This window comes from Bombina bombina, chromosome 6, assembly GCF_027579735.1.
Source record: "Bombina bombina isolate aBomBom1 chromosome 6, aBomBom1.pri, whole genome shotgun sequence".
NCBI lineage: Eukaryota > Metazoa > Chordata > Amphibia > Anura > Bombinatoridae > Bombina > Bombina bombina.
Genome location: NC_069504.1, coordinates 959,115,687 through 959,140,400, shown reverse-complemented (window position 1 = coordinate 959,140,400; position 24,714 = coordinate 959,115,687). Strand labels below are relative to the sequence as shown.

Sequence of the window (24,714 nt, the reverse complement as noted above, 5' to 3'; positions counted from 1 at the left end):
TATTTTTTTACACAGCAGTCTGTGTTATCAAATATTACATTTACCATTATTAGTAGTTCAATATTATTTGCACATTATTATATATTATCTTGCTGTATAGTTTTTCCTTTATATGAATGGCAAATATTAAGGGATTGAGGAAAATATTTACAGTGTGAAGCATCACAGGCAGCTACTTATTGAAATTAATAAATATTATAACAGAATTATTTTATTTTTTTCTAGAATGGTGTTTTCCCTAATTAGAAACATCTTTGAAATGCAGTTGCATGCTTCTAGAAATTTAGCAAGCAAATAGGTAGTAGAAATCAGTAAATAATAACAATTTGGATCAGTATTTCAGGATGCTTAAAAATAAAAATGGAAAAACATCACATTTGAATCTCACCTGATTTGGTTTGGGAGAATAATTTGAATCAGAAGTGGACCCTGTTTCATTGACCATTTCTTTCAGCTGGGGAAAATGTTGTGGTTTCATAAAGGTGAATTCATTGTTTTCTGATGCTGTAGGGAAACAAGCCTGGTAACATTGCCCTTGAGGTTCTGAAGGTGCCATCCTTACTTCCATGTATTTTAAGGTTCCATCTGTGTTCAGGAAAAGTGTTGGCTGATACTCTCCTGCATACTGCTTGTGTTGGGATTTATTAGAAAAACAAGATCCACAACTGTTGTCATAATTGTCCTTTTTTAAGCATCTCACAAGCAATATGACAAAAGTTACAAGTGAAACCAAACTGATTGCCACCAGTGAGATAATTAAATATAAAGTTATGTCTGGTGTAGGCTTAGAATTAGTATGGAAATCCTGGGATTTTGGTCTTTCATTTACTAAATTGTCTACTATATTTACATGTATAGTTACTGTAGTTGACAAGGATGGATCTCCATGGTCAGTAACTAAAACAACAAGTTTTTGCTCATTATTATCAGCCTCATGGATATCACGTACAGTTTTAATTTCTCCTGTGTATCCTGAGATCTCAAATAAATTGTTATTGGTAGACTCAATCAGCTTATATGCAATCCAGGCATTATGACCTGAATCCTGATCCACTGCAGACACTTTTGTGACCAAATAACCTACAGATGCTGATTTTTGAATACTTTCCTGTGCAATGAGCTCACTTGAATATTGTGGATATAATATAGAGGGAGCATTATCATTTGCATCCATGATGAATATGAAGACTGAAATATTAGACGGCAACTTGGGGAATCCTGCATCTTCAGCTCTTGCTGTGATTTGTAAAACCTGAATCTGCTCATAGTCAAAAGCACGCTGGGCATAAATATTACCATTTTGAGAGTTGATGTACACAAAAGAAGATACAGCCGAAGCATCTATTTGGCTTTCAACTATAGAGTAAGACACATCTGAGTTAGCTCCCTCATCTGGATCAGTAGCAGAAATAGTGCATAATAAACTGCCAGGTTCATTGTTTTCCTTGATGAAAGCATTATAAACTGACTGGAGAAATACTGGAGGATTATCATTAACATCCAAAATATTTACGATAATTACAGTCTTATTATATAAAGGTGGAGAACCTAAATCAGAAGCAGTAAGCTGAATAGTATATTGAGAGATCTTTTCCCTATCCAGATATCCAGTAGTGACTAATGAATACCGGTTGTTAAAGGATTGGCATTTAAAAGGTACATTTGGTGATACATCTAACTTTACCTCTCCATTTATCCCTGAATCTTTATCTCTGACACTGATAAAGCCAACAACAGTTCCCAGTGGTGCATTTTCTGGTACTTCATTTGTCTTGGAGGTAAAAAGAATTTCTGGAGTATTATCATTTAAATCTTCTACTTCAATCTGAATAAGGCAATGTCCCTCTAATTTAGGGACTCCTTTGTCTGTTGCTGTGACAGTTAATTCATAAAATTGAGATTTTTCAAAATCTATATTCCCTTTCACAAATATTTCTCCTGTTAGTGGATTTAAATGAAATATTTCTGTTGCTGCATTTAATCTTTGTTGAACAAATGAATATTGAACTTCTCCATTGGAACCTTCATCCAAGTCTGTAGCATTTAGTTTTATTATAACTGTGTTTAATGGCAAGTTCTCTAGTAAGCTGATCTTGTATATTGATTGATCAAACACTGGTGCATTGTCATTAATGTCTTGAACTATAATAGTAATCTCACAAGATCCTGTTAGAGGGTTTTCTCCTCCATCAGTAGCAGTGAGTATAAGTTTGTGTTCATTTTTCTCTTCCCTGTCTAGAATTTTTTCAAGCACTAATTCTGGAATTAGTGTTCCATCCTTACGATTCTTTACAGACAGAGAGAAATAAGGGTTTGGATTCAGTCTGTATTGAGTGACACTATTAGTTCCAACATCATGGTCCTCTGCTGTTTGTAAATGGAATATTTTTCCAGGATTAGCTAATAATTCTAAAATTGTTATAATTTGATTATTGTTTAAAAAAACAGGGGAATTATCATTTACATCCAAAATTTCTATTTCCAAACTGAAAAGTTCCAATGGATTCTCAGCTATTATTTCTAAATACAGTAAACAGCTTGAGCTGGATCCACACAGACTTTCTCTATCAATCCTCTCTTTCACAGTCAAAGCTCCCTTTTCCACATTAAATAATCTGCTGCTTCCTTCAGATCCCAAACTCAACTGTCTATTATTAATATCTGCCAGGTTTATTCCCAGATCATGAGCTACATTCCCAATTAATGTGCCTGGTTCTGACTCCTCAACAATAGAATACCGAAGCTGCCCAGAGACCCAGCCCCAGCTACAAAGACATAATAATATTACTTGCCATTTCCAAGTATTTAAGGAGCTTCTCATGTCCATATCTTGAAATTTTAGGAAATATAGATCCTTTTATAATCCCATGAGTATGTAGTTTAGGTTTTAATCCTTTTTTCCTTGTATATAAAACATCCATAGAATTGCAGCAAAACAGCAGCTCTCCTTTGTGTGTCAGGGAGAGAATGGGAGGGTGATTCTGTGAGTTAGGAGGAGGAGACTAGATGGTAATGTCATGAACAGATCTACTGCTGCAGCTAAAAAACCGATTGGATGACAGGCTCGCCCTCTTCTGGCCAATAATGTTAACTTCATTTTTATTGAAGACTAACAATCAGAAATGTTAAAAATACAACCGTGTGATGTTTTTAGATTTATGGATTGTGTTTCAGATACAAGTAAGAATAGTAACTTTTTTATTCTACAAATAAAATACATAAAGATGAACATTAGTCTATATTATTTCAAGCTTATGTAGAATGAAGCAAATAGAAACAGATTTAAAACCTTTTCATATTGAATGTTATGTATAAATTTATTTACTTATTTTTTTTATAGTTGTCATTTTTTATTTGTTTGTTTGTTAAAGTTTACTGATAGATTTTGCTTCTTTTTAAAATGAATATATATTGTTTTTAAATACACCCGTACTTTAAAAAATACATGCCTACTTTGAGTATTTAACGAAATTATAAAATTGACCTAAGAATGAATAATTATATGTTATGTAAAATGTATTAAATATTTTTTGTAGGTTACATACCTCACTACAGTAATGAAACAATAAAATGGACTAATGCACTCCTGCATGCCATGCACAACAAATAAAATATATCTCAAATGTATTTATACATCATACTTTATACAATCTTCAAAGCATTATATCGTTTTTAAACCAAAGTGGTATCAAAACAAGTGAACCACAGATAACTCACATTTTAAAGGCTACGGGGCCGATTTAACAATGTCTGTCCGACATGATACGCTGTCGGCATTCAGCATTGCACAAGCAGTTCTAGTTAACTGCTTGTGCAATGCCGCCCCCTGAATTGTTGTCAATCAACCGGATTATATGAGATCGGGTTGATTGCTGTACGCCGCTCAGAGGTGGCGGATCCAGTTAGGGAGCAGCGGTCTTAAGACCGCTGCTTCTTAACTCCTGTTTCCGGTGAGCCTGAAGGCTCGCATGGAAACAGGACGAGTTCGCCCCATTCGGGGCATAGCAAATCGGCCCCTACATCTGTTTTAAAAGATGTTATTGCAGCCTGTTGATACATTCTAATGTGTCATGTGTAATAGAATATTTGTTTTCTGTTTTTTTTTACATTGCAGTAACCTCTCACATTTACAATATTTAATTATGATTTAGCAACACCCTGTTAGTTGAATAATTGTAGTGTCAGCTAATAAATATGTAGGCTTTCCTTTTGTTTGTTTTTTGAAAGTTATAATCCCATTTAAAACAAAATAAACAATATTTTGTGATGCTGCTGGCTTGTAGTAACAGCACAAGCTACTATCATAACTTTTTTTTAAAACTGATGCTGCTGTCCAGCTACTCTTCTGCTGCCCTGAAGATGTTCACCATAGGAAATGTATCTGAAATTTTTTTTTTGTTTTTCTGTGCTCATCTAATGCAAAGACTTTTATGGAATGTAAACATAAAAAAGCAACTAAAAAAGAATCACTACCCTATTTATTTTGGTTTGATAATTGCTTCTACTTTTTAAGTTGGCTATAATACAGATGACCTCTTTCTTACTTAATTTGGTTAGCAACGTATGTTGAAAATAATAAAACCTTAGGTGTTTTTCTTTGTGTATAGTTAACTAGTTGTGTCCAGTTAGCTGAATAGGATAATGAATTTAAGAAATGTATGTCTTCCTCATCTATAATGTTTCAGTTTCCTTCAGGTTTCATAAAAGTTGAATTATTTATTTGACAAATTATATAATGAAAATGACTGAGCCATACACTTTTATAATGCAGATTTTAAAAAACTTTGTAAAAATATTTTGTGACTATTTTGAAATAGGTATAACAATTAAGGGTCAGGTTATGAGTGGAGCACGCTTGCATTGAATGGAAACCCTGAGGTCAATAGAGCATGCTTCCCTGTACTTCGCTGGTCGCTAAGTTTTTTTTTTCTTTTGCCCAGGATATCGCTAATGCAACATCCCTCTCTCCTGCCGGCCTCCTATTATAGCACGGTTTTGCAGTTGGTGGTGAAAGCCGCGCTATCACAAAAGCAGGGTATGTTGCTGGTTATTAAGGGGCTAAATACATTTACTTCTGCTATCAAATTTGCTTCTTTGGGCTCCATGTACGAAGCAGCGAAAGCTGCTCCGGAGCCTTTGCGGGGCAGGTTCGCATATGCGAGCCTGCTTCCCGCAATGTAAGAAGCAGCGGTCATTAGACCGCTGCTTCCTACACCCTACGCCACCTCTTAGGTGGCGAAGCAAAATCACAGAGAGCTCGCTCGCTCTCGGTGATTGACAGCCCCTTCAGTCGCGTGATTGGTCGCGCGACTGAAGGGGCGGGCATTACACACTCCGCTGAGTGTGTAATGGTACATACGGGCAAGCGGATCAATAGATCCGCTGCCCGTGTGTAGCGGAGGCGGGCGGACAGCTTCGCGAGTTAAGAAGCTGTCCGCCCGCCTCTTTGTACATGGAGCCCCATGTCTTGGTATCCGTTGGTAAAGCAGCAGCCATGCACTATTGGAAGCTAGATGAACACATCTAGTGACCCAATGAAAAGTATCATATATGTGCAGCCCCCAGCCAATAGCCAGCTCTAGTAGTGAATTGCTGTGCCTGAGCCTACCTATGTATGCTTTTCAACAAATGATAGCAAGAGAACAAAGCAAATAAGTAACTCAAAATAAATTAGAAAGTTGTTTTAAATTGCACACTCTATCTGAATCACAAATATTTATTTTTTTACTTAAATGTCCCTTTAACGCAGACCTCCCAAATGACCCTATTTGAGAGGGACAGTCCATGAATCTTAGCTCTGTCCATCTGTCTCTCTGAGGCAGCCATAGTCCACCCAGATATGTCCATAAACTGCCCAGACACATCCATAATACCACTATCCACCCATGACTTCAGCTACTTTCAACACAGCCCCACCAACAAAATGGAGACAGCCTCCCTCAAACCTCCTGAGTCTCTAATATCTAGCAAACAACTATTGGGAGGTGTGTTAATGTAATCTTGTCCTTGTTTAGCAGGTTGTATTCAAATATGTGAAACAAGACCATCACTTAAATACAAACCTGCTGATAGGCTACTTATGAGCAGCTGACAGTACATACAGTATATCATGCACATGAAGTATATAGTCTACATTTATCATACTGCGGGTGCACAAGATTCTCATCCAGAAACCTGTCCATCTGGCATCATAGCACAAACAATGACCAGTGCTTTTTTACTGGTATTGCAGACTCACTTGTGCTATTCTAAACCACTCAGGATCAGGAGCTGCATCCATAGCTGATAAACAGAGCCCTTTCAGTAAATGAAAGGAACCCTGATACAAGCCAGCTCTATGTTTACACGTATTATTATGCTAAAACTTTTTAAATGGTAATAGATATAAGCAAGTTTTAGACAGTGTTTGTTAATGCTGTCTCTTTACAAAAAAAATTAACAAAATCCAATAAACTCTTCTTAAGCTTTTCCACCACTGGAGCATAACTACTGCTATATGAAAACAAGTAACACATCTGTTTTGTCAAATACATACACCTTTTGTATACTGCAGAAAACGGATATATGAAATATTAGACTGATATTGGTAATGAGGACAACAGATGTGATGTTCAGATATTGTTTGATCTCAGGATGCTTCCTCTAGGAAAAAAAGTGTCATACCAGGTTATTATCATACCTACACTGTACTGTAACAAGATGTACATCAATACTATATAGATGTTTTTGTTTAATATTACTACAGAATTCAGTGCTGATGTCACATAATCAGAGATATCACTGATAGCACGTTATGTGCAGTAGTAACATTAATGCCACAATCATTAGTCTCATAGGTGATACCTTATCTTCAATATAACCTATGCTGGCTTGAAGTTAAAGTTCACTTCAAGTATTTAATAGAAAAAGTTTTTCGAAATGAAGTGTAAAAACATAGAACCACAAACACATGCATTCAAATAAAAATAAATTGTTTTTTTAGTAATCTCTTAATACAGGTAACCTATTGACATTGTCTCATGAACTAATCACCAACTTTTCACAAGACTTGATCACTTTCTCTAATCATGGGAACCTGTCTGCCCGCCTTTGCAGTAAATAGGAAGTGGGCTCGGTCTGTCAATCACCCTGAACGCCCATGCTCAGAGAGTTTTATCTCTGCCACCTTAGAAGTGGTTGACAGGGTAAGAAGCAACCCAGCAAGGGTTCAAAATTAGCATCTGCTGCTTACTACATTGAGCCCTCTAAATGTGTCTTTTTATTAGCCTATTGTACAATAAAGCTTATAGAAGAGTCTATTCAATTATTTCAAACTTGTAAAAAGTCCACATTTCTATACCTTATTATTTTTTCAAGTTTCTTAAAGGAATATAAACATCAGTCTATGTCCATTCCATGGGGCCAATTTAACAATGTAGTGTATCATTTCCGACAGACATCGCTGAATGTCGACAGCATATACTGTTGGCATTTAACATTGCACAAGCAGTTCTTGTGAACTGCTTGTGCAATGCCGCCCCCTGCAGATTTGCGGCCAATTGGCCGCTAGCAGGGGGTGTCAATCAACCCGATCATATCTGATCGGGTTGATTGCTGTCCGCCGCTCAGAGCAGGCGAACCAGTTAAGGAGCAGCGGTCTTAAGACCGCTGCTTCATAACTGCTGTTTCTGGCAAGCCTGAAGGCTCACGCGGAGATAGGGCCCTTGATAAATCGTCCCCCATACCTTTTTCTGTTGAATACTAAAATGATAAGTTTTGATTCATCCAAATGTTTCAGTTTCATCACACGAAGTCAACCTGCATTTTGTAAGCCTTGTCATATATTATATTTGCATAATGCCTTATTGTTAGTCTCTATCAGCTTATATTCTTGAGTAATCTTACCCTTATTTCTGTTATTTCACATGCTTGAAGCATACAGAATATGTATATTCAGTTTCCCCTGGAATATTATTTTATCTGTAAATATAAAAATAACAATATGTACTCACTGTAAACAAACAAAAAAACATTAGCTTCATCTCACCTGATTTGGTTTGGGAAAATAATTTGAATCAGAAGTGGACCCTGTTTCATTAACCATCTCTTTCAGCTGGGGGAAATTTAGTGGTTTCATAAAGGTAAATTCATTGTTTTCTGATGCTGTAGGAAAACAAGCCTGGTAGCATTGCCCTTGAGGTTCTGAAGGTGCCATTCTCACTTCCATGTATTTTAAGGTTCCATCTGTGTTCAGGAAAAGTGTTGGCTGATACTCTCCTGCATACTGCTTGGATTGGGATTTGTTTGAAAAACAAGACCTACAACTGTTGTCGTAATTGTCCCCTTTTAAGCATCTAACAAGCAATATGACAAAAGTTACAAGTGAAACCAAACTGATTGCCACCAGTGAGATAATTAAATATAAAGTTATGTCTGGTGTAGGTTTAGAATTAGTAAGGAAATCCTGCGAATCTGGTCTCTCGTTTACTATATTGTCTATTATATTTACATGTATAGTTACTGTAGTTGACAAGGATGGATATCCATGGTCAATGACTAAAATAACAAGTTTTTGCTCATTATTATCAGCATCATGGATATCACGTACAGTTTTAATTTCTCCTGTGTATCCTGAGATCTCAAATAAATTGTTACTGGTAGATTCAATGAGATTATAGGCAAGCCAGGCATTGTGACCTGAATCTTGATCCACTGCAGACACTTTTGTGACCAAGTAACCAACAGACGCTGATCTTGGAATACTTTCCTGTGCAATGAGCTCCCTTGAAAAATGTGGATATAATATAGAGGGGACATTATCATTTGCATCCAAAATGAATATGAATATTGAAATGTTAGAAAACAACTTGGGAAAACCAGCATCTTCAGCTCTTAATGTGATGTGTAAAACCTGAATTTGCTCATAGTCAAAAGCACGCTGTGCATAAATATTACCATTTTGAGCATTAATGTACACAAAAGAAGATAAAGCAGAACCATCTATTTGGCTTTCAACTATAGAGTAAGACACATCTGAGTTAGCTCCCTCATCTGGATCATTAGCAGATACAGTGCACAATAAACTGCCAGGTTCATTGTTTTCTTTGATGAAGGCATTGTAAAATGGCTGATAAAATGCTGGAGGATTATCATTAACATCAGAAATATTTAATAGGATGATAGTATGATTATTTAAAGGTGGAAAACCTAAGTCAGTGGCAGTAAGCTGAATAGTATATTGTGACACCTTCTCTCTATCCAGATGTCCACTAGTGACTAAGGAATATCGGTTCTTAAAGGATTGGCATTTAAAAGGAACATTTGGTGATACATCTAATTGTATCTCTCCATTTCTTCCTGAATCCTTATCTCTGACACTGATAAAGCCAACAACAGTTCCCAGTGGTGCATTTTCTGGTACTTCATTAGTCTTGGAAGTAAAAATAATTTCTGGAGAATTATCATTTACATCTTGTACTTCAATCTGAACAAGGCAGTGTCCCTCTAATTCAGGAACCCCTTTATCCATTGCTTTGATGTTTAATTCATAAAATTGGGATTTTTCAAAGTCTATATTCCCCTTAACAAATATTTCTCCTGTTTGTTGGTTTATATCAAATATTTCTATTGCTGTTTTCAACCTAGTTGGGACAATAAAATATTGAACTACCCCGTTGGAGCCTTCATCCAAATCTGTAGCATTTAATTTTATTATAACTGTATTTAATGGGAGGTTTTCCAATAAACTGATTGTGTATGTTGATTGATTAAACACTGGTGCATTATCATTGAAGTCTTGAACTATTACAGTAACCTCACAAGATCCTGTTCGTGGGTTTTCTCCTCCATCAGTAGCAGTGAGTATAAGTTTGTGTTCTTTTTTTTCTTCCCTGTCTAGAATTTTTTCTAGCACTAATTCAGGAATTAGTGTTCCATCCTTACGATTCTTTACAGACAGAGAGAAATACAGGGTTGGATTCAAACTGTACTGAGTAACACTATTTATTCCTATATCATGGTCCTCTGCTGTTTCTAAATGGAATGTTTTTCCAGGATTAGCAAATAATTCTAAAATTGTTATAATTTGATTAGTGTTTAAAAATATAGGTGAATTATCATTTACATCCAAAATTTCAATTTCTACACTGAACAGTTCCAATGGATTCTCAGCTATTATTTCTATATACAGTAAACAGCTTGAGCTGGATCCACACAGCCTTTCTCTATCAATCCTCTCTTTTACAGTCAAAGCTCCACTTTTCACAGCAAAAAATCTGCTGCTCCCTTCAGATCCCAAACTCAGCTGTCTTTTATTAATATCTGCAAGGTTTATTCCCAGATCCTGGGCTATATTCCCTATTAATGTGCCTGGTTCTGACTCCTCGACAATAGAATAGTGAAGCTGCCCAGAGACCCAGCCCCAACTACAAAGAAAGAATAATATTACTTGCCATTTCCAAGCATTTAAGGAGCTTTTCATGTCCATATCTTGAGATGTTAGGAAATATAGATCCTTTTATAATCCCATGAGTATGCAGTTTAGGTTTGAATCCCTTTTTCTTTGTATTTAAAATATCCATAGAATAGCAGCAAAACAACAGCTCTCCTTTGTGTTTCAGTAAAAAAAATGGGAGGGTGATTTTGTGTTAGGGGGAGGAGAGTAGATAGCAATGTAATGAACAGATCTACTGGTGCAGCTAAAAAACTGATTGGATGACAGGCTCGCCCTCTCCTGGCCAGTAATGTTAACTACATTTTTACTGAACACTATCAAACCAGAAATGTGAAAATCAGAAAACAAATTATTAAGGAAAGTACGTGATGTTTGTAGATTTATTGATTGTCCTTCATATAAATTTGAAGCTAGTGCAATTTAATAGTTATATATTTACATTTTTAATCAACATATAATATACAGAAAGATGAAAATTATTCCATATTATTAGATATTTTTTACATATCATAACAAATATAATTTAATTTAATACTGTTTAAAAAAGAATGCAAGTGGATATTTTTCCCCAAAACATTACTACTTTTCACAGTAAAAGAGTGTGTTAAAAAAGACCAGCGAGTGCAAGTTTTTTGTTACATATATATATATATATATATATATATATATATATATATATATATATATATATATATATATGTACATTTTAATGTATGTATTTGTCAAAATATATTGATAGATTTATGCTTATTTTTTACATTATTTTATATTTTTTTAATACACCTGTATAAATGGCCACTTGAAAATGCACATGACACATTATACATGTCCTCTTTGAGTTAAATGTATTATAAAAATAAAATTTGGATAATTGTATGTTATCAATAGTTATTGTGGTAGAAGGCAGGAAATATACCAGGTGATAGCAGAATATACTCCTTGTCACATTGTATTGCAATATTCAGTGCTTTATATCTGTTACATACCATAATGGAGTCAGGTTTTTTGTATCTAAATTAGTTTCTAAAGAAGCAAAAGCAAGTTGAGTATAAGACTAATGAAGATAGCTTAAATACAATTTGAAAGCTAACTTTTTAAAAAAGGTGAACTACAGTTTTAACTGTAGCCGATTTTAAACATTAGAATATGTCCCATGTAATAGTATTTTTGCTAGCTATTTGTTTTTATCTTCCTGTGACAAAAGTTTGGTTTAAAAATATACTGTACTATAGGCAAAGAGCTAGTTCACATGGCTGTCTAAATCAGTGGGTTGCAACTGGTCATGTGTATCTTATTACTGGTTCCAAAGAAATGGTCAAATGAAAATATATGAATTAAAATTTTACACAATTAAATGCACAATAAAATGTTGATAACCTTAGAAAGCATAATAAGGTGGAGCTATGTATGCACAAGTGTGAGTAGCACAAGTATATATGCACACAAGTTGGCTGTGGTACATGTGTTTTAATGTCACAACAGAAAAAAACAAATATCCAGAATAATAAAGCTAAGAAGTAATGAAGATTTTTACAGCCAATGTATGTTTAAAAAAATGTGGTTTCAAATCACTGTTCTTCAAAATTAATCAATTTAACAATTTTATACGTAACAAAATAGGTAAGAGAGACGTATGCTGAAATATAGCACGCTCAAAAAATGGAAAAAGATGTTGCCCATAAATTACGCTCCCCAATAAATAAATAAATTAATACATTTGTAAATAAATAAATAAACATATCAAGCCTGAAACCAAAATTTAGGAGCAGCAGTCTTATGACTGTGGCTTCTTAACCTATCCACAAACTCAAAAAGAGTCCTTCATCGGGGACGGGTAGACTGAGAGGCCCTGATCTATCAGTGGCGGGGTTGCTGGTGCCATATATAATTCCAGTAGCAGATACTGCATCAGAGGCCCTGTATGTGTGCAGACAAATTCCATTTGTAGTAAAATTTTCTGAACTAGCTTTGATAAATTGGGCCCATAATCTTAACTTACAAACATGTTTTACCTAGTTCATTAACATCCTATCTCATAAATCTTTTTTCAAGTAGCCTCTTAATGTAAGAAATATATTAAAATTATCTCATGAATATGATATCAACAAATCCTAACGTAACTTGATGACTTACTCTAATCATGTTGTATAAATTGAAACAGAAAGTTTACCAACAAACATTCATGCCATTTAACATCATCATATATACTTGCAAGCACCTCTAGCATTTGAACATCCATAACAAATAGTTTGAATTAATGCATCACTTAAAATAGTTATTTACAGTTCTGCTATAAGGCAATCTAAACAAAGCTAAACAAAACATGCTCTGTGTAATTTTTCCTAGTCTATTACATAATAAGGCTCATGATAGAGCATGATAAATATTCTCTAACTTGTAAACTGTTCATAAACATTTACATTGTTACATGTATTGTTTTGTCAAGGTTCTTACATATAACATCAGACCATGTCCATCCAATGCATGGGTTTTCCGATACCTATTATTAAAACGGGAAGATCACAATCCTTTAGAAAAGTTTATCTTATGATTTTACTACAATTAAAATCCATGGGGATTTCTGTAGCTAAATCATTTGATATATTTTTATAAAGGTCTTTGATCAACTCCATGAATAGTTCAGTAGCATAATACCTGAAATGAATTACATGATTCTTGTTTACTTTTCAGTTTTACTTCCCCGTAAGCCAATGTTTCTGAGATCCTTGTTGTATATTATCTTTACATAATTACTTACATTTAGTCACTATCAACGTATATTCTTGTTGTTGTCTCATATGCTTACTACATACAGAAAACGTATATCAACTTTCCCTGGAATCTTATTTTATACGATATACTTTATATTACATATAAAGTAAGTAATAATATGACTATGTATGAGTATGTACCCATTGTAAACAAAGAATAATATATAGCACCATGTATTCCATTGTTTGGTGCTGCAAAATCTAATGGCATGTTACAAAGAAAATATATAAAAACAATGATGGTTTTTTTCACAGTAGTATTTCTGGTCAAATTGAAAGTTCTATAGTATATACTCATCATTTAATGCACATCTTTCTGTACAGTCTCTCACCTCTTCTCACAGTAATATTACAAATATTTAAATAAATATATACAAACATCACAGGTAACCACTTGTTGATATTAATAATTATTGTAACACCATTTTTTTTTAATATTCCCTAAGATAGAATTGGAAACAAAAAAATGTAATTTAGACAGTATCTATAAGATATTTAGCAAGGAAAAAGTAGAAATCCTTATATTTTAACAGTTTGCATCACTAATGTAAGATGCATACTAAAGAAATTGAAAAATGTCATATTTGCATCTCACCTGATTTGGATTGGGAGAATAATTGGAATCACATGTAGTGCCTGTTTCATTAACCATATCTTTCAATTGGGGGAAATTCAGTGGTTTCATAAAGGTGAATTCATTGTTTTCTGATGCTGTAGGAAAACAAGCCTGGTAGCATTGCCCTTGAGGTTCTGGAGCTGCCATCCTCACTTCCATGTATTTTAAGGTTCCATCTGTGTTCAGGAAAAGTGTTGGCTGATACTCTCCTGCATACTGCTTGGGTTGTGATTTGTTTGAAAAACAAGACCCACAACTAGTGTCATATAGTCTCCCTTTTAAGCATTTCATAAACAATATGACAAAAGTTACAAGGGAAACCAAACTAATTGCTACTACTGAAATAATTAAATATAAAGTTATGTCTGGTGTGGGTTTAGAATTAGTAAGGAAACGCTGAGATTTTGTTTTTTCATTTACTATGCTGTCTATGATATTTATGTGTATTGTTACTGTAGAAGACAAGGATGGCTCCCCATGGTCACTGACTAAAACAAGAATCTGTTGCTCATTATTATCTGCATCATGGATATCCCGTACAGTTCTGATTTCTCCTGTGTATGCCAAGATCTGAAATAAATTATTACTGGTAGATTCAATAAGACTATACACAAGCCATGCATTTCGACCTGCATCCTGATCCACTGCAGACACTTTTGAAACCAAATATCCAACAGATGCTGATTTTGGAATATTTTCTTCTGCAATGAGCTCCCTTGAAGCTTGTGGATATAATATTGATGGGGTGTTATCATTTGCATCCATAATGAATATGGTGACTGAAACATTGGAAAATAATCTGGGAAATCCTAAATCTTCCACTCTTGCTGTAAGTTGTAATACCTGAAACTGTTCATAGTCAAAAGAACGTTGGGCATAAATATTACCATTTTGAGAGTTGATATACACAAAAGAGGATACAGCAGAACCATCTATGTGGCTTTCGACTATAGAGTAAGATACATCTGAGTTAGCTCCCTCATCTGCATCAGTAGCAAATACAGTGCACAATAAACTGCCTGGTTCATTGTTTTCATTAATGAAGGCATTGTAAACGGACTGCAGAAATGTTGGAGGATTGTCATTAACATCAGAAATATTTAGGATAATTACAGTCTGATTATATAAAGGTGGAGAACCTAAATCAGAAGCAGTAAGCTGAATAGTATATTGAGAGATCTTTTCTCTGTCCAGATATCCACTAGTGACTAATGAATACCGGTTCTTAAATGATTGACATTTAAAAGGTACATTTGGTGATACATCTAATTTTATCTCTCCATTTTTACCTGAATCTTTATCTCTGACACTGATGAAGCCAACAACTGTTCCCAGTGGTGCATTTTCAGGTATTTTGTTTGTCTTGGAGGTAAAGAGAATTTCTGGCGAATTATCGTTTACATCTTGTACTGCAATCTGAACAAGGCAGCGTCCCTCTAATTCAGGTACTCCTTTGTCTGTTGCTCTGATATTTAAGTCATACATTTGGGATTTTTCAAAATCTATATTCCCTTTAACAAATATTTCTCCAGTTTCTGGATTTAAATCAAATATTTCTGCTGCTGTATCCAAACTGTTTTGAACAAAGGAATATTGAACGTCTCCATTGGAGCCTTCATCTAAATCTGTAGCATTAAGTTTTATTATAACTTTGTTTAACGGGAGATTCTCCAATAAACTGATCTTGTATGTTGATTGATCAAACAAAGGTGCATTGTCGTTGATATCTTGAACTATAACAGTGATCTCACAAGATCCTGTCCGTGGGTTTTCACCTCCATCAGAAGCAGTGAGTATAAGTTTGTGTTCATTTTTTTCTTCCCTGTCTAAATTTTTTTCTAACACTAATTCTGGAATTAGAGCTCCATCCTTTTTCTTGACAGACAAAGAAAAATAAGGATTTGTATTCAATATATATTGAGTAACACTATTAATTCCCACATCTGGATCCTTTGCTGTTTCTAAATGTAATTTCTTTCCAGGATTAGCTATTATTTCTGAAATTTTTATAACTTGATTAGCATTTAAAAATATGGGTGAATTATCATTTACATCCAAAATTTCAATTTCCAAACTGAACAATTCAAATGGATTCTCAGCAAGAATTTCTATATATAGTAAACAGCTTGAGCTGGATCCACACAGACTTTCTCTATCAATCCTTTCTTTTACAGTTAAAGCTCCACTTTTTACAGCAAATAATCTATTACTCCCTTCAGATCCCACACTCAAACGTCTTTTATTAATATCTGCCAGGTTTATTCCAAGATCCTGGGCTACATTGCCTATTAAAGTGCCTGACTCTGATTCTTCGACTGTAGAATACTGAAGCTGCCCTGAGACCCAGCCCCAGCTACAAATAAAGAATAATATTACTTGCCATTTCAAAGCATTTATGGAGCTTCTCATGTCCATATCTTGAGATGTTAAAAAAAAATCCTTTTATAATCCCATGAGTATGCAGTTATAATCCTTGTTTCCTTAGATATGAAACATCCATAGAATTTTCAGCAAAACAGCAGCTCTCCTTTGTGTGTCAGTAAAATAAATGGGAGGGTGATTTTGTGAGTTAGGAGGAGGAGAGTAGATGGTGATGTCATGAGTAGATCTACTGATGTATCTAAAAATACTGATTGGATGACAGGCTCGCCCTCTCCTGGCCAATAATGTTAACTACATTTTTACTGAACACTAGCAAACAGAAATGTAAAAATCAGAAAACAAAGTATTAACCAAAGCATGTGATGTTTCTAGATTTATGGATTGTGTTTAAAAAAAATTAAAGGTAGTCCAATTTAATAGTTATATATTTACATTTTTATTGCAACAAAAAAACTACAGAAAGGTGAAAATGAGTCCATATTATTGTAAGTTAATTTAATACTACTGTAAACAGACTGCAACATATATTGATTTATTTTATTTTTATATGTGTGTGAATTTTAATATATGTATTTGTCAAAATGTATTGATAGATTTATGCTTCTTTTCCCACATTATTGTAATTAATGTGATACACCTGTATAAATACTAACTTTTAAATCTACTTGACACACTGTTTACATGTCCACTTTGATTTAAATGGGTAACAGTAAAGATACACACATATAGTAGCTATTTATTTTCATTTTTATTTAACAAATAAAACACAGAAAGCTGCAAATTAGTATATATTGCAAACCTATGTAGAATGTAGCATATAGAAATTTAATTAATACTGCTGCATATTGAAAGCAATGTATTAACTTATTTTACTTTATCATGGGCTAGATTACAAGTGAGGCGCAAACGGTTTTGCGCTAGCTCAATCGTATTTTTGTGAGCCATTTTCATTTCGCTGATATTACAAATGGAGCAAAATCGTGATTGCTCTAGTGCAATCGCCCTTTAAGCTTCAATCCTTACCGCAATTTCAGAGCTGTGGTTAACTCTTTTCTGAAACAAAAAGTTGCACAAAACACTACAAAAATACATTACAAAGTACAGTTACACTCATATTAACACTGTCTAATAAAAATTACTAATATTGCACAAAAAAGTTAGAAGGGCTCAAAGATAGGAGATCTCGGATGTTAGAAAAAAAAGCAGGCAAATGGCTTTAACATTGAGACACATACATATACATTGCTAAATATGTATTTGTATGTATATATATATATATATATATATATATATATATATATATATATATATATATATATATATATATATATATGTTTTGTATCTGTGTACATATATATTAATGTATTTATATGTGTATATATGTATTTACAGTCATATATACACATAAAAACAATATATATGTACACATATATAAACATATATATATAAGTGCATTATAGTCCTTTTCCATTAAGCTGATAAAACATTAATGCAATATTCATATTTAATAAAGATTTTAACTATGTATTTACTCTAAATATTTCCCATTTGCTAATGCGAATATGCTATGTTGTTTGCGCAATGGGTGTTTTCTATTCAACAATTTTTATTCCCCATTGACTTCTATGGGGAATGTGAAAAGGTAATTAAAAGGTAATGACGTTTGCGTGATCTCTGTTTTTACCCCCTTTCTGTTCTCCATTGATCTCTATGGGTGAATACATGCACGCGCACATGAAAACATAAGTTTGTTTTTTCACACTATACAGCTTAACGCTAGTGCAAAATAGGTTATTTTTGGAACTTAGTAATACAAACACAACCTGAAAATCACAAAAATGAAAATCCTAGCTGAGTTTTCTCTTACGCAAAAAAAAATACCACGCCACTTGTAATCTAGATCTATATGCGTGATTTTTTATTTACTTGTTAAATTTTACTGATAGATCATGTTTCTTTTACCAAATAATTGTATATGGTTTTTGAACACACATGTACTTTAAAGAATATGCTTAAATTCCTACTTTGAGTATTTAAAGAAATTATAAAACTCTTGCAAACAGAAATATCACAAATGGAACGCAGTCTAATGGTTAAACAATGTTTGTGAGGATTATAGATGTATTACTATATAATTGCATTAATCAGTAAACAAAAGGCAGAACATTAAAAAAAAAAAAAAATATTATTGAATCTGATATATAATGCAACCTTTAGTTATTACAGTAATTTGTTTTAAAATAATGTTTTCCATATTTGTATGAATTTTAAGCTATGTGGTTGTTTAATTGTACAATTTACAGTTAGAAATCATCTTACATTTCTGATGCTAACAATTATAGCTTTTATGTAGACATGTGCGTTTCGATTCATTCCAAATTTAAATTCGTACGAATTTGTCAAATTCGGAGATTTGGATAGAATCGAATTTCCGAATTACCGTAGCACTGAATCTAACAAATAAATCCGAATTAGTTTGGATTTATTTGTAACATTCGGATAGCCATGGACTAATCACAATTACACTAGTATTGTACTGTATATTAGGTTATATAACTCTGATATGGGCTACACCTAATATTACAGTATATAATACTAGTCTAATACACAGCACATCCCACCTAACACATACCGAACTTCTGAATTTACGAATCAAATCCGAACCGAATACATCCGAATCCAAATGAATCCAAAGGAATCCGAAACTAATGCATTCAAATGTATACGAATTTGAATCGATCCGAAAACGAAATTCAATAACATCCGAATCGATACGAAACGAACCGAACCAAATTTTTTCGCCTCGCACAAGTCTACTTTTATGTATAAAATATTTTATATAGTAATTATGCTACATTTTGAAATTATTTGATATGCTTTTAATGTTACCCATATTTTGCTAGGCTAACTGCTACTATTACACATCCCATGCAACATGACAAAACAAAAACATAATCTAAATACATACTATATATACTGTGCTTTAGCTAAAATATAGATCACAATAAAAAATAATAAAAACCTGAGAGTAAAGATACCTGCATTATTAATGAGCCATGTACCTCACCTTATTCTATGGTTCAGAATATAAAACATTTATCAGCTTTATATTAGCTTTTAACCTTGCTTCCAAAATTTCAAAAGGGAAGCATGTTGACTTTAATGTATGATAACGTAAGAGCCTGATTATCAAAAACTCACTGACACAGATAGAAATATCACAAAACCTTTTTTTTTGTTAAGCAATACATTGCAATATTTGTGTCTCTTCTTCAAACCCAGAACCCCACTTATTGAGACAAACAGCTTTGAAGCTAAAGTGTCCCATTCTAAAATTCTATGAGGGACTTCACAGTACTAATGAGACTAAGATTAGATCTCACCAGACCAAATAACGTTAGAGAAGCAGCTCATAAGAGAAAAAGACGATAATCCACTAAAACCCATAGGAGCTAAAAGCCAAACTGTAGTTGTTGTTAGATCCTGTTTTTTAGATTATAATGTGCCCAGTATAATTGCTTCCTAGCCTTTTTTGTAAAGATGGTGGCTTGAGTGCCAAATGTGGTTCTCTTCTCTGTTTTTTTTACCTCTTGAAAAGAGTACGGGTAAGAATGTGTGCCATAGAGTGTGTGGCCCAAAGAAAAAGCAGAACTATAAATGTCTGCTTGGGGTGGCCACCATTAAAAAGAACACACTGGAGTGGATAATAGCAGACAAAGAGTACCATGCACCCTCAAATCCCACCCTGTGCTACTGGAAATTATTAGAAAACATATTAGTGTTTGTGTTTAATAGACATAAATGTATATGTGGCCCTTAAAGGACCAGTCAACTCAGTAGATTTGCATAATCAACAAATGCAAGATAACAAGACAATGCAATAGCACTTAGTCTAAACTTCAAATGAGTAGTAGATTTTTTTCTGACAATTTTAAAAGTTATGTCTTTTCCACTCCCCCTGTACCATGTGACAGCCATCAGCCATTCACAAATGCATACACGTACCATGTGACAGCCATCAGCCATTCACAAACGCATACACGCTTATTCTTGCACATGCTCAATAGGAGCTGGTGACTCAAAAAGTTTAAATATAAAAGGACTGTGCACATTTTGTTAATCAAAGTAAATTGGAAAGTTGTTTAAAATGGCATGCTCTATCTGTATAATGAAAGTTTAATTTTGATTGAGTGTCCCTTTAAGGCTGATAAACTATTGATCAGCTGCCCCATGTGTTAGGAAGTTGGCCATCACTGATCTTGATCATATAATATTATCCAGTTTTCCATGGTACAGCGGAGTGCCTAGAGATCGCATGTATCTTTATCTGGTGGCAAGATATGTAGTCCCGATTGAAACATGGTCCAGGAACCATGACACAAGCATAACGGTTTTTATAAAAAAGCAAGGGGTGTTCAATGTATTTTTAAAATATACTGAAAGTTAATATTAGCAAAATGTTTTTACAATTCTGCACCAAAATGCACAAACATACACTTTCAACACTAGAAAATCCTTATACCAATAAAAATGATGATTATTTAATGTTGCTTCACATTCATAAAACACCATTTTAAATATACTAGAAACTTAGAAATGTTATAATAGTTGTGTTGGACTTCTTGCAACAACACACATCTTAATATACAGACACATAATACCATACCTACATACATATTTAGTAGTAGTAATAGTTCACTGTAGTTCAATTTCACTGGCTCACAATTTGTTTCTATTAGTCCATTAATGTATCTTGCTTAGCTTGAAATAATATAATGAATATGATTTACAAACTATTTGATGTCCCCTTCATTAATACAACTGAACACGTAGAAAAACAAAAAAAGTACAATTGAATAATTGAATCACAGAGTACTTAGCCACAGCTTGCCAAAACTAAAATAAACATGTATGAAAAATGCTTATTTAAAAAAAAAAAAGTACAGTAATTAATATTGTAACTATATATATTATAGGATAATATTTTCTTCATTAACAGTGATTGATCACTATTGTATTCTCAATTACATAAATAAAAATCAGGTAGAAGGCATCATGCATTAACAAATGACCTGCATTTAGAAGCGTACCATGCTAATAGCAAAAAAAAAAGTTAAGATTGCTGTAATAATTATATATGTTTTACATTTCCATTCTGTTTTGTTGGTTACTTAAAAAAAAAGAAAAAACATTACAATTTAATCTCACCTGATTTGGTTTGGTCGAAATATTTAAATCAGATGTGGACTCTGTTTTATTGACCAACTCTCCCAGCTGTGGAAAATTTTGTGGCTTCATAAAGGTGAATTCATTATTTTCTGATGCTGTAGGAAAACAAGCCTGGTAGCATTGCCCTTGAGGTTCTGTAGGTGCCATCCTCACTTCCATGTATTTTAAGGTTCCATCTGTATTCAGGAAAAGTGTTGGCTGATACTCTCCTGCATACTGCTTGTGTTGAGATTTGTTTGAAAAACAAGGCCTGCAACTACTGTCATAGTTTCTTCCTTTTAAACATTTCACAAGCAATATTGCAAAGGTTACAAGCGAAACCAAACTGATTGCCACCAGTGAAATAATTAAATATAAAGTTAAGTCTGGTGTAGGTTTAGAATTTGTAAGGAAATTCTGAGATTTTGGTTGATCATTTATTATGTTGTCTATTATATTTACATGTATGGTGACTGTAGTAGACAAGGATGGATCCCCATGGTCACTGACTAAAACAACAAGCTGTTGCTCAGTATTATCTGCATCATGGATGTCACGTATGGTTCTTATTTCTCCTGAGTATGCTGAGATTTGAAATAAAGTGTTACTGGTAGATTCAGGGAGACTATAGACAAGCCAGGCATTGTGACCTGAATCCTGATCCACTGCAGACACCTTTGTGACCAAATAACCAACAGATGCTGATCTTGGAATATTTTCTTGGGTGATGAGCTCCATTGAGTATTGTGGATACAATATTGATGGGGTGTTATCATTTGTATCCATAATGAATATGAAGACTGAAACATTAGAAAATAATTTGGGTAATCCTGCATCTTCCACTCTTGCTGTGATATGTAATACCTGAATCTGCTCATAGTCAAAAGCACGCTGCGCATAAATATTACCATTTTGAGAGTTGATGTACACAAAAGAAGAGACAGCAGAACCATCTATTTGGCTTTCAATAATAGAATAAGATACATCTGAGTTAGCTCCCTCATCTGGATCAGTAGCAGATACAGTGCACAATAAGCTGCCTGGTTCATTGTTTTCTTTGATGAAGGCAGTGTAAACCAGCTGCACAAATGTTGGAGGATTGTCATTAACATCAGATATATTTAGGATAAATACAGTCTGATTATATAAAGGTGGAGAACCTAAATCAGATGCAGTAAGCTTAATAGTATATTGAGATTCCTTTTCTCTATCCAGATATCCACTAGTGACTAATGAATACCGGTTGTTTAAGGATTGACATTTAAAAGGTACATTTGGTGATACATCTAATTTTATCTCTCCATTTCTCCCTGAATCTTTATCTCTGACACTGATAAAGCCAACAACAGTTCCCAGTGGTGCATTTTCTGGTACTTTATTTACCTTGGAAGTAAAAAGAATTTCTGGAGTATTATCATTAACGTCTTGCACTTCAATCTGAACAAGGCAGCGCCCCTGTAATTCAGGCACTCCTTTGTCTGTTGCTCTGATGTTTAATTCATATAATTGTGATTTTTCAAAATCTATATTCCCCTTAACAAATATTTCTCCTGTTTGTGGATTTAGGTCAAATATTTCTGTTGCTGTATTTAACCTGTGTTGCACAAAGGAATATTTAATTTCCCCACTGGATCCTTCATCCAGATCTGTAGCATTGAGTTTTATTACAACTGTATTTAATGGCAGGTTCTCCAATAAACTGATTTTATATATTGATTGATTAAACACTGGTGCATTATCATTGATGTCTTGAACTATAACAGTAACCTCACATGATCCTGTTCGAGAGTTTTCTCCTCCATCAGAAGCAGTCAATATTAGATTGTGCTCTTTTTTTTCTTCTCTGTCTAAAATTTTTTCTAGCACTAATTCAGGAAGCACTATTCCATTCTTATGATTTTTAACAAGCAAAGTAAAATAAGGGTTTGGATTCAGTCTATACTCAGTAACACTATTAATTCCCACATCTTGGTCCTCTGCTGTTTCTAAAGGGAATACCATTCCAGGACTAGCTACTAATTCTGTAATTTTTATAACCTGATTAACATTTAAAAATGTTGGAGAATTATCATTTATATCCCAAATTTCAATTTCCAAATTGAACAGTTCCAAGGGATTTTCAGTTGCTATCTCTAAATGTATTAAACAGCTTGAGATCGATCCACACAGACTTTCTCTATCAATCCTCTCTTTTACAGTCAAAGCTCCTCTTTCCAAAGAAAAAAATCTGCTGCTCCCTTCAGATCCCAAACTCAGCTGTCTTTTATTAATATCTGCCGGGCTTATTCCTAGATCCTGAGCTACATTCCCTATTAATGTGCCTGGCTCTGACTCCTCAATAATAGAATAGCGAAGCTGCCCAGAGACCCAGCCCCAGCTATAAAGAAATAATAATATTACTTGCCATATCCAAGCCTTTAAGGAGATTCTGATGTCCATATCTTGAGATGATAGGAAATATAGGTCCTTTTATAATCCCATGAGTATGCATTTAGGTTTCAATCTCTATTAGTTTGCATTTAAAACATCCATAGAATTTGAGAAAAACAACAGCTCTCCTTTGTGTGTCAGTGAAAAAATGGGAGGGTGATTCTGTGAGTTAGGAGGAGGAGAGAAGATGGTAATGTCATGAACAGATCTACTAGTGCAGCTGAAAAACTGATTGGATGACAGGCTCGCCCTCTCCTGGCCAATAATGTTAACATCATTTTTTCTGAACATTAGAAAACAGAAATGCCACAAATTGAATACAGTTTACTAGTTAAATGTTGTTATGATTATAGATTTATGGATTGTGCTTCTTATAAAGAGTAGAAAGTCAGTTTTAATAGCTATATAATTATATCTTTAATCAACAAACAAAATACAGAAGAGTTAAAATACTTTAGTATTATTGCAAGCTGATAAAGTAGGCAATTTATGGTAATATAGTCAAAGCTGTGGCAAAGTGATATAGAATAAAACACTTTAAATAATTTTCTTTATATATATGTGTGCATGGATTTTAATCTATTTGTTACAGTATTCTACCTTTAAATCTATACTTAAAATTTATGCTGAAAATCATGGAATTTATTAATAAAATCTTTTTATAAACAAATTATGTTACTCTTTAAAAATATTTATATGAATTTTAAATACACTTTGAAAGTATATTCAAAATCATCTTCACAATTCAAATGCACTTTAAATATTAGTTATGAGATAATAAAAATAACAGATTTATTCTATGTTATGTTGAACTTACTATGCTTTTAGACTGGTTAAATGCTAGTATTACATACTTCAGCAAAATAATAAAACTA

General features: G+C 33.7%; 4 protein-coding genes across 4 annotated transcripts; all 4 read right to left on the bottom strand.

Moving 5' to 3' along the window:
- Positions 1–331: 331 nt before the first annotated feature.
- On the bottom strand, positions 332–2,968 carry LOC128664831 (protocadherin gamma-C5-like). The gene has a single exon (XM_053719633.1). The coding sequence runs from the start codon at positions 2,825–2,827 to the stop codon at positions 332–334; it is 2,496 nt and encodes an 831-aa protein (XP_053575608.1). The 5' UTR covers positions 2,828–2,968.
- Positions 2,969–8,040: 5,072 nt separating this feature from the next.
- LOC128662391 (protocadherin gamma-C5-like) lies at positions 8,041–10,573 on the bottom strand. The gene is given in 2 exon segments (XM_053716181.1): positions 8,041–8,222; positions 8,225–10,573. Coding segments are annotated over 2 exon segments (2,337 nt in total). The 5' UTR covers positions 10,466–10,573; the 3' UTR covers positions 8,041–8,126.
- A 3,235-nt stretch (positions 10,574–13,808) lies between these two features.
- On the bottom strand, positions 13,809–16,330 carry LOC128662390 (protocadherin gamma-C5-like). The gene is given in 2 exon segments (XM_053716180.1): positions 13,809–13,994; positions 13,997–16,330. Coding segments are annotated over 2 exon segments (2,334 nt in total). The 5' UTR covers positions 16,235–16,330; the 3' UTR covers positions 13,809–13,898.
- Positions 16,331–21,013: 4,683 nt separating this feature from the next.
- LOC128664830 (protocadherin gamma-C5-like) lies at positions 21,014–23,974 on the bottom strand. Its single transcript, XM_053719632.1, has 2 exons — positions 21,410–23,974; positions 21,014–21,022 (listed from the first exon to the last, which is right to left on the bottom strand). Exons 1-2 carry the CDS (start codon positions 23,846–23,848, stop codon positions 21,014–21,016), a joined length of 2,448 nt encoding a protein of 815 aa, XP_053575607.1. The 5' UTR covers positions 23,849–23,974.
- Between the last annotated feature and the right edge of the window lie 740 nt (positions 23,975–24,714).

Bases quoted from the DNA above. Each gene is read 5' to 3' on its own strand.
- LOC128664831 (XM_053719633.1), bottom strand. From the start codon at position 2,827: ATGGACATGAGAAGCTCCTTAAATACTTGGAAATGGCAAGTAATATTA.
- LOC128664830 (XM_053719632.1), bottom strand. From the start codon at position 23,848: ATGGACATCAGAATCTCCTTAAAGGCTTGGATATGGCAAGTAATATTA.